Source organism: Malurus melanocephalus, unplaced genomic scaffold (assembly GCF_030028575.1).
Source record: "Malurus melanocephalus ecotype Western Australia unplaced genomic scaffold, MMel_1.1 scaffold_235, whole genome shotgun sequence".
Classification (NCBI taxonomy): domain Eukaryota; kingdom Metazoa; phylum Chordata; class Aves; order Passeriformes; family Maluridae; genus Malurus; species Malurus melanocephalus.
This window is the reverse complement of record NW_026623467.1, coordinates 255,267-265,492: the sequence shown is the minus strand read 5'-3', so window position 1 is coordinate 265,492 and position 10,226 is coordinate 255,267. Positions and strand designations below refer to the sequence as shown.

Genomic DNA, 10,226 nt, shown 5'->3' with positions numbered 1-10,226 from the left:
CTTAAATCTTCCTGTCATCACAGGAGCTTTCAGTAACACAAAGTCCCCCTGCTGCTGAGACCCTGCTGTGTGAAATAGCCTGCCTGCAGAAGGAGATGAGGGGGATGCTGCTGGCAGGGGACAACACAGCAGAGAATGTGAGCACACATCTCAAACCATGAGCTACGTGTAAGCCCACAAACGTGTTCTTAAGAGAGACGGACAGAAAAAACAGGCTTATTTCTCACTGAAGAGCAACTATGACATTGAYCTGGAGAGCACACACACTGCCTTTRACCCCAACYTCGTCCTATRTGGGATTTTACCCCAGTGTCCCGATCTTTGGTGTGAGTGCTGCAGAGGGACAGTGAGGATCACCATCAAGGAAAGAGTAGAAAGCTTCAGCCTAGGTGTGCTGCAACCAAGAGCATTCCTGAGCCTCAGCATTTTACAGCCGTTTCTCAGAATTAGACTATAYTCTTCATTTAAAATACATAAATTTCTTGCATATTTATTTAGTTATAATCACGTMACAGGTAATACTCCTCAGGAGGCAATCAGAAAGGTGGCTTACATKAAGAAGATCAGCCTGTGCAGTCCCAACAATCCCTTTTTGATACTACTATTGACAGATGTAAAGCTTTTTACATACCGAGTCATTTTTTTGACATTGTACTACCAAGGCCAAAAGATCAAAGCCTCCTCACAGATTAAAAAAATAAATACATAAACAGTGGCTCTTTGTTCAGCAAAATATTTGTCTGTTTAGAGGCCAACCTGCCACAAACAAGTCTGCAACATCCACTTTGTGCAAAAACATCTCATCACCGRGGACGATTCATTATACATGGGGGTAAGATACAAGCAAAAGATAAGAAAACAGCTGCCCAATATTCTCCTGATCTGGACAAGGGGAGAAAAAAAAACCCAGCAAATATTCTGACACTGGAATTCCTTCTCTTAATTCAAGATTAGGATAACCTAATAGCTACTGACATGTGGGTAGATGGGTGTAGGAACACAGCCCAGAGATACAACACTAAAACAGGTACACTGGTATTAGTCACTCTATATTCAGCAAGTTACTTTCCTAGACAAAATCTGAAATGCTCCATCTTAGTCAAACTCTCAAGAACTGACAGTTCAATTTGATAAAGCCACTGATCTTGTGTCTGAAATTATTTCCTACTACATTAATTTTTGGCACTATTAAGCAAGTTGGCTTTTTGTGTTGCTGGTACAAAGCAACCGACTTAAAATAAGGCTTTGTACTTTGGAACACATAGCAAGTAAATACTACTGTTAACATGCCTATGTAAAACATAAACCTTAAAACCAGCTTTTTACAAACACACTATAAAGGACTTGACCAAAATAATTCAGAAATTGGGCTGTGGACATACGTTAAACATCTTAAAGAGGTGTTCAACTTCCAAATAAGACTGTTACTAACAAYGAGCCACTTCACACCCATCCCTCCAACCAACAGTTAAACTCCTCCACAGCAGTGTGTCCACATGACCAAAACTTGTTTCTAGTGTTCAAAATCTCAGCTGTGCCTCAATTGCCCAGGAAACACCAATTGGCATGGGAGCAAAAAAAAAGAGATGAACTATTTTAGAATTGAAGTTTCTTGGCATTGACACAGACAGCTAATCACTGACAGGATTCATGAGGCATCTCTAGAACCACAAGTCTCAAAAAGGCCAAGTTTATCCCTAAGATGGAGCAGTGCACACGTGAACATGCAAAACGTTGTCTTCTGCAGAGGTTTCCTGATCCCCTCATCTTCCACTAGGATTCCCTCTGCCTTGAGCAGTTTAACTGCATTGTCAGTTAAACTGGGATATTCCTCACCCCAATTCTCCCTAACAGAAAAAAACTCAGTATTTCATCTGAGTACCAAAATCTCTAGATTTGGTTTCCTAATACACCTAAGAAAGGAAGAAGAAAAAAAAAAAAAACAAGTTCCTTATCAATACTTCAGTTTCAGATAATTTAATGAAAAATCCTCCCAGCCTAATTACTTTTTTGTGTAGGTGCTTGCAGCACTGTTGACTGATAGGTGRAACAGAATTCTGAAGCCCAGGACAAAACAAGTAGTTAATTATACTGAAATGCATTGATAGCAAGTTTAACAGGGTTGTTATCAAGTAGACAGAAGTGACATCTTAAGTCAGTTAAGTCTCAGTTGCTCACCTTTTGTATTTCTGTTGTTTTGGATGCTCCAAGACAAGTCWTCCTTAATTTTTAGCTGATAGCTATGAACTGCTTGGCATCAAAAGGACGTGATCACATTTTGTCTAGCATTAGTCTTGCCTGTGACAAGCTACTCCATTTAAATAGACTTTACTTTGCACAACCCTGGCAGACAGCATTCATTACCAAAGCTGAGCAAGTTATGAATAATGTGATTTATTCTGTAATTTTTGGCTCTCTGTTCAAGATACCAAAGCAGATAATACATCTTTATTAATCCTCTTTGGAAATCTTCAGTCAAACTCACTCGTGTTTAGAGCTCACTCAAAACCTCTTGAAAGAAGTTAGCAGCAAATAAGCTCCAYAGGAGCCTTCACATGGAGGTGAAATCTGCTCACTGCCTACGTATTTTCTATGGAGCTCATTTCATTATCTGTGAGAGCTATCAAGAACTACAGCACGGAACTCGTTTCCAGACAGGTCTGCCAGAATCCTTAAACAAATTTCAGGGGGAAAAATTAAAACCAAGTWTTCACAGGATGTGATTTCAGCAGTAAGCTTCTTCATGTGAACTTTCATCAGCAATTGAGGGAGAATATGAAAAAACAGTAATTTTTAAGTGTGTGTTAATGTCCAAGTAGTGCTTTAATGAAGAACTGTATCAAACATGGTACGAAAGTGTCTTTTAGATTGGAGTGTACAAATTGAAACTGCTCACATGGACTAAGCTCTCAAAAATGCTAAAGGGTGTGACTGAAACAGAAAAGTAGTCAACCAAAAACCAAGGAACTAACAGAGTGAAAAAGGGTAAAAAAAGCACAACAAAAAACACCCAAGAAAAATAAAAACCCCAAATAGAAAAACCTAAACCACTACACTCCACCACTTATACCATATTAAAAAAACATGAAAATCAGAAATGCTTCCAAATTCAGCACTAAATCACGTAAGAAAGGAATCTAAATGACAACAAATTGCTTCTTCTTAGCACTGTAGTTTAGAGAGCTCAGTTCAGCTCCAGACTCTATGTGGTACTGAASTCACCAAATGTGCTTTCATGTGGAGCAGACAAATTTTACACACTGAAAAGAATCTCACATATATACTCCTTCAGCCAAAGCAGTATCCCAGTGTTTTCTAGATCTRGTCTAAGTAATTGGGCCATGCATTGAATAGGAAAAGGGTGATCACTTTTTAATCAATATAACCCGTGTGTAATATTTAAAAATCAAGACTAAAACAGGCAATCATTTAATGTATTTTAATAGCAAACTTACAGGAACAGCACAGAAGACAGACAACATTAAAAACATGTACTTGCATGTAGGACAACTCAGTTAGAAAAGTATAGTGAATGGATGGAATCTACTGTATGATAAAAATGCTACAAACACCATTTAGTTGCCATTGATAAGAAATTTACTTGTTTAAAAAAATCCAAATGCTGGCATTGTCCAGAAAAATTTGACAGGTTTATTTATAATTTTTTTTATAAAGTTGTTTTGGTGAACAAGTTTCAACAATTCATTTTTTAATTTTTTTGACCACATTGATTATTTTTATGTCCCCTCATTTATATTAAAAATCCACACACAAATGAAAATGGAAAGAAAACTTGCCAATACCCAATTCTGTCCCCTATTTTTCCACTTGCAACCATATACTTAAAGGTACCTTTTAACCCCCATGGAAAAAATACCTAACGTTCATTACTACCAATAACAGGAAGAAGATTTTGCTTCGAGAATGACAAACCCATCGTGGTGAGGCTTAGGCACGCTCCCCACGTATGCGGCGTGCTAGCTGGATATCTTTTGGCATGATTGTGACACGTTTGGCATGGATAGCACACAGGTTGGTGTCTTCAAACAGGCCAACCAAGTAGGCTTCACTTGCCTCCTAGTGTGGAAGAAAAGAGTTAAGAACATTTTCACTCTCTGAGCTTGAGGAAGAAAAGAATCGCAGTTAATTAAAAGTACAACGTAACATGGCATTAAGTTGAGGGTTTGATTTTTATTAATTGCAAACACCAAAAGTTTTAGATTTTCAGAAATTAAAAGCCTCCATTTTCTTATAAAGCACCAAATATGTCAAAGGTAGTGTACTGCTGCCATTTGGTAAAGACAATCACCCAGAACACAAAAGAGCTAATATTCCAATGGGACTCTCACAAGATAGGAAGGGGTTATCCCATCAAAAGGTTAGTTTGTTTAGGAAAGGCTGGGTTCAAAGGCTGGGTTTGAGTGACTATTTGAGTGATCTGTCTGCTTGCTCTTCCAGAGGCAGAGTTACTGGGCATCAGGTGAAATTGGCAGGTGCCAAGGTAGAGAAGAGCAGGTATTCCTTCACAACGCCCAGTTCAGGCACACAGCTCCATCCACAGATACTGAAGAGTCTTTTGAGCTTAACTCAAAAGTCAAAAATTAGCAGAAAAAATATTCTGAGAATTATTAGAAATACGAGAACCCCATGAACCATCAAAACCAGGACATCAGTCGGAGAATCACCATCAGACACTCRTCCTGTTCCTGTACTGTCTTCCTGCCTAAGCATGTCCTGCCTATTTGGGGACACAGCACAGGCCCCCTCTGTCACAGAAGGTTCTCACCTCAGGGRTCAGCACCTGGAAGCACAAGAACAGTGCTGGTGGCTTTCCCTGGTACTGAACAACTGCAGACAGGATTCCAAGTTAGACAGACGCTCAGTTGGACCTAAATTGGACCTGACTCACATTAAGTTGGCTGCTGCTAAGCCCAGCACAGCAATGGTACCTGTTTACACACTTTTGGGTTGACATGGACTTCTAACAACTATMAATCTCCTAGGATGCATCGTAGTGTGCCAGTACTGGACACAGCAACACCTGGGCTTAGAAGGTGGGCATGATGGGGCTCAATTACATAAAGAGGTCGAGGTCACCCTTTCTGGAATACACACAAGAGTTTGTGTGAACAACTTCACTGTCAGGAACATCAGGAATCAACTCATTAGGTTCAAAGATCCTGTTTAAAAACATAAGCTTATCTAATATGAAGAAAGTAGAATATTTACTACAGCAGATGAGGACTGTAGTATCAGTAAGTAATTCCATTTGCAGTAGGTTATGGGAATCCCTAAGAAAGTTTTGTTAAATCACTACATGAAAAGCTAAGACACTTCACCAAATATCCATGCTGGCACAAACAACATGGCATCCAAGGGGTTAAAAATTTRTGGGGTTTTTTGTTTCGTTTTTAAAAATTTATTTGATTATTTATTTTTTGAGTTTGTTTTTTCAAACTTGTATATAGTATGTGAACAAGTTCTATAGCCACAACTACTTAATGCAAACCTGGGAACATTCAAACCAGGAGCCTTCTGAAAGTGAATTAACTATTAAATTTTACTAGGTACCTCTAGATAAAGAGACACATGGATAAACCTCAGGATTTAAGAACTGTCACACTGAATGTGTAAAAGGAAAAGCAGCAACGCTGCAAGCACACAGAGCCACCTTTTGAAGCTAAGCATGTGCCCAAGTATATGGGCTCTCATGGCATATGCCTTGGCCCTTTATCAACTGGAAGTCATTAACTAAAAAGAGACCATTTTGCCTGCATGTCAGACAGACYACAATTACAGATAGGTTCTGGAACAATCTTTCAACAACTAAAAGAACAGTAAAGGCCTATCTTGAACCAGGAGTGTCTTTTATCATGAGAGGGAGATGTTCCCAYAATAAGAACTGAGTCTTTTCGGGGGTGCTAACTTAGATTCAGGAATTTGGGCCAGAAAGAGCAATTAATATTTTACTCTMTGTATACTCTAAATAAGTTATGTAACTAAAATATTTTAATAGTGTGTTTAGCATCAACTACATCCTAGGAAAGCAGCTATTTCCCTAACTGTATTTAGATGTGGCTTACTGAGCTGTTTTTCTTTAGAGAGCATTTGAGGACACCAAGACCTCCATTARGACATGCCAGAAACAGCTTCACATGACATTCCCTGTCCAGCTGCAGAGCTCAGGGGTGGAAGAAACACATTTCCCTTAAGTGTCTTAATAAGATGCACTGTTCTAACTTATTAAGGGGTTATTTAAAAAAAACAAAACCAAAACCAAAGCAGCCCCCCCACACAAAAACACACTTACAGGCTCTGTAAGGAGCTGCTGAGCTGCCCCTGCGCTATTTCATCCTATGGCACCCAYAGGCATTCCCAGGTCCTCCGTGGGSAAGGGAAGGCTGAGGTGCGCATCCCTCCCGACCCGTGCGGGCCACGCCCACCAYTGCAGCCCCACCAATCAGAGAGCACCCAAACTAACCCTAGAAACAGCCTGGCCAATAGGGGAATGGGGCGGGGCCCCCCAGCCCTGCGCGGCAGCTCCAGGGAATTCCGGCTGGGGGGGCACTCCCAGCGCTGCCCCTGGCCGGACCAGCGTGCTCGGGACCCCGGGCTGCCCCGGCAAGGCTCACCTGCAAAGCACCGATGGCAGCGCTCTGGAAGCGCAGATCTGTCTTGAAGTCCTGAGCAATTTCACGCACCAGACGCTGGAAGGGGAGTTTGCGGATCAAAAGTTCGGTGGACTTTTGATAGCGCCTGATTTCACGCAGAGCCACAGTACCCGGCCTATTAAAATTAAATAATCATAAAAAGTAATAATTAGCATTGAAAACCTATTCTGCATCACCTTAAAAATAGGGATTTATCSTCCAGACTAAACCAAGCACTTCTGTTTTCCCTAGGCGAGTCCTAGCATTTACAACACAAAATCAGTTCTGCTGGGAAAGGGCTGCTGCCTTCTTGCCACCAATCTGTGCCAACTTCCATTGGCACCAACAGGGATCCCTCAGGAAGACTCCCAAGGCTCCACTTCACCAATGGAAAAGTTGGCCCACGTTTGGAAGTGCTGTCCACCTGATACCAATGCAGCTCAGGGCACATGTGGCAAACCACAAAGCTGCCCCGAGTTCAGCAGTACCACAGGTACCCTCCCAGAGAGAGGCCTGACACAACCATGGTTTTAAGGGATTTTTACTGGCTCTTCTTCCCTACTGTCAGCATTCAGAACTAACAAAATTTGTATTCTCTCTTATATCATCAGTCAAAAGTACCCAGCATACTTCCTCATGTTAGTTTTGGTGTCAGAATGACAAATTTGGAGCAGCAACATACGTTAGCAAACACAATGTCCGTCTGTGAAATTAATATATTTGTTTTTGTGGAAGCTTTGTCTTTTCCTGCACCAACTTTATTRCTTTTCTCCTAAATGATAAATTCTGCCTCACACCTAGGGCAAGAGACAGCATCACAGAATGGGTCAGGTTGGAAGGACCACAGTGGGTCATCTGCCKCAACTTCTCTRCTCAAGCAGGGTCATCCCARAGCTGGTTTMTCAGGATTGTGTCCAGATGGCTTTTTGAAAACCAAACCAGCAAAGGAGACTCCATAACCTCTCTGGGCAATCTGTTGCAATGCTCAGTCACCCTTGCAGTGAAGTTGTTCCTCATGTTCAGGTGRAACTTCCTTTACATCAGTTTCTGCCCTCTTTGCCTCTTGTCCTGTTGCTTGGCACCAGCAGAAGAGCCTGGCTCCATCCTCTTGACACGCTCCCTTCAGATACTTCAATACATTAATAAGATCCCCTCTTGGACATTCAGATTAAATACCCTATGCAAAACCCACTTCTTCTTCCCGATACACATTTTCCCCAAGGAATACCTACACCAAGCCCAAAACCATCCTCCGAGCTGAAGCACGACTGGCGCTATTCTGCACCGAGAGAGGACTGGAAAACTTCAGGGCTAGGAGGGCAGTTTGACAGCTGTGCCGGCGAGTCCGGCTCGGGAGCCCCAAGGCCGGGTTTCGGGAWTTSGGGATTTCGGGACGGGACGCGCAGGGCGATGCGGGAGCTCGGAGCATCGGCGGGTGCGCGGCGCCCTCTGGCGGCGGCTGCCACGCCCTGCAGGGCCCCGCGCCCGCCCAGCGCCGCGGCGGATCCGGCCCCGCGAGTGGAGCGCGGAACGCGCCGGTAACAATAAACTTGGCGGCGGCGCAGCCCTGCTGCGGCCTCCAGATAACCGCGGGTACAAAACTGTAAAAATTTAAAAGAACCGCCGAGCCGCAAACGCTGCGGGGGGAGGGGTGTCGATTTTGTAGCCACCAGAACCGGAACGCCCGGAAAGGCGCTGATGGCAAACGACGGAGGACGGTGCCGCCCTGGGAATTTYTGGTTATTTTTGCGGCTGCYGGGAACCCGCGCCCGTGCTTTTTGGTTTTGTTTTTATTTAAAAAAATTTTGTCAAGCGGGCGGCCTCGGGGAGCGGAGCGCGGAGGGAACGCGGCGGAGGCGGGGAGAAACGCCCCCCGCCCCATCGGTCCCGTGGGGCGGGGAGAGGAGAGATTTTTTTTTTTTTTTTTTTTTTTKGGGGGGGGGGGGGGAATTGGCTGGTAGCGCCCCGCGGCCGCCTCTGCGCGGCGCTGCGTTACCTGTAGCGGTGCGGCTTCTTCACCCCGCCAGTGGAGGGCGCGCTCTTGCGAGCGGCTTTGGTGGCGAGCTGCTTGCGGGGCGCCTTGCCGCCGGTGGACTTGCGGGCGGTCTGCTTGGTACGGGCCATGCTCCTGCCGACGTCGCTGCCTTACACCTGCGGGGGGGAACGTGGGCAGACAGAATAGGGGAGAGGTGGTCGCCCCGCTCGGCGTGCGGGCCCCGCGGCATCTGCCCCCGGGGCGGGCGGCAGCGCAGCCCCCGTCCCGCGCAACGCGTCCCTGCCCCGCCGGCCCCGAGCGCCGAGCCCGCGGCAGCCGAACGCCTCCGACGGACAGTTAAAAAAAAAAAAAAAAACCACCAAAAAAGGAAAAAATTAAATTAGAAATTAAACGCCTGCCGATCGCGGAATATTAAAATTCTGCTTTTTTGCCCACGAATTCAATATCGAGGCGGCGGCGGCTGAAGCCGAGCGAGCAGCACGGCAGCAGGCGCGGAGAGGCGGCTGTCGCCTCCCCCCGCCGGCCGCCCGTCACCTGCCAAGTGTTTGCAAATACCGCCCGGCAAACATCGGGGGGCTGGCACGACCCGCCGCTCCCACCCGCCGGAAAACCTCCTCCGAAACTGCGGAGCGGGGGAGAGCGGAGCGGCAGCCCCCGCCAACCCTCCCCGGGCTGCCCGGCGCTCGCCGCCGCCCGCCCGCGCTCCCCGACCCGCCGGCAACCGCAGGCAACCCGGCGTTTATCGTGCGAAAAGGAAAAGGGCCGGATAAAGTGCGAGAAAGAAACAAACTTTTTTTTCGGGGGGTTGTTTTTTGGGTGCCGTCTTTCTCTTTCTGTGTAACTGCTTCCCCAAGAGCTGCCTCGCTCCCAAGCGCCTCTCACAGGCAAACTCAGCTCCCAGAGCCAGAACAAAATGGAAACAATCACGAAACGCAGCCCTAGTCCTTTTGCAAAGGAGGAAAAAATAAATTGCAAAAAATAACGCCAAAATTATCGCCAGGAACTCCAAACCATGCGGGTGCGGATGCAGGGGGAGGCAGCGGAAAACTTTGCGCTCGAAAACCAAAAAATTGCGTTGCGTTTGGGTCGTTCCTTCGGCGAATTTCTTTCCCTTTTTATTGTTTTTTATGCAATAGGAAAAAAAATATGGTCGGTGACCAGAGAAAAGAGACAAGATGGTGAAGCTGAGCAACAACTGTGGGGAGCAGGGGAAGGAAGGCAGGAGAGTTACCCTGGGCTGGCGAGCGGCTCCTCTTTGCGCCCACTTCCCAGCCCCGATCCGGGGGGATGTCGGGCTGAGGAGGCAGCTAAGGGGCTGGGGAGGCCGCTGGTGGGGGTCTGGAGCGGGGGCGAGGGGAGCAGACGGGGGCAACGACCGCGCGAAGCGGGGCCGGGGGTGCCGGCGGAGGGAGCCGCTCCGGCTGCGCCGGGAAGGCGGCGCGGCCAAGGGGAAGCCGAGCCGCCGCCGCCTCCCGAGCCCCCCAAAAGTTTGTGGGGAGGGTCGGGGGACAGCGGCGGGGGGTGTCGGGGCGCGGGGGGCGGCGGGCGCGGCGCCAGACTTACCCCGTCCGCTGGGCGAG

The 10,226-nt window shown here is 46.4% G+C and overlaps 1 protein-coding gene across 1 annotated transcript in view; it reads right to left on the bottom strand.

Annotated features, from left to right (window-relative positions):
* Window positions 1–3,424: 3,424 nt before the first annotated feature.
* The window catches only part of LOC130578648 (histone H3.3A), a 23,870-nt gene continuing 17,068 nt past the window's right edge, over window positions 3,425–10,226 (bottom strand). Inside the window, exons 2-5 of the mRNA XM_057374867.1 lie at window positions 10,210–10,226; window positions 8,647–8,801; window positions 6,633–6,786; window positions 3,425–4,077 (exon numbers count right to left, since the gene is read on the bottom strand). Of these exons, the coding sequence (XP_057230850.1) occupies window positions 3,949–4,077; window positions 6,633–6,786; window positions 8,647–8,774 (411 nt within the window). The 5' untranslated portion in view covers window positions 8,775–8,801; window positions 10,210–10,226 and the 3' untranslated portion in view covers window positions 3,425–3,948. The remainder of the gene's footprint in view (window positions 4,078–6,632; window positions 6,787–8,646; window positions 8,802–10,209) is intronic.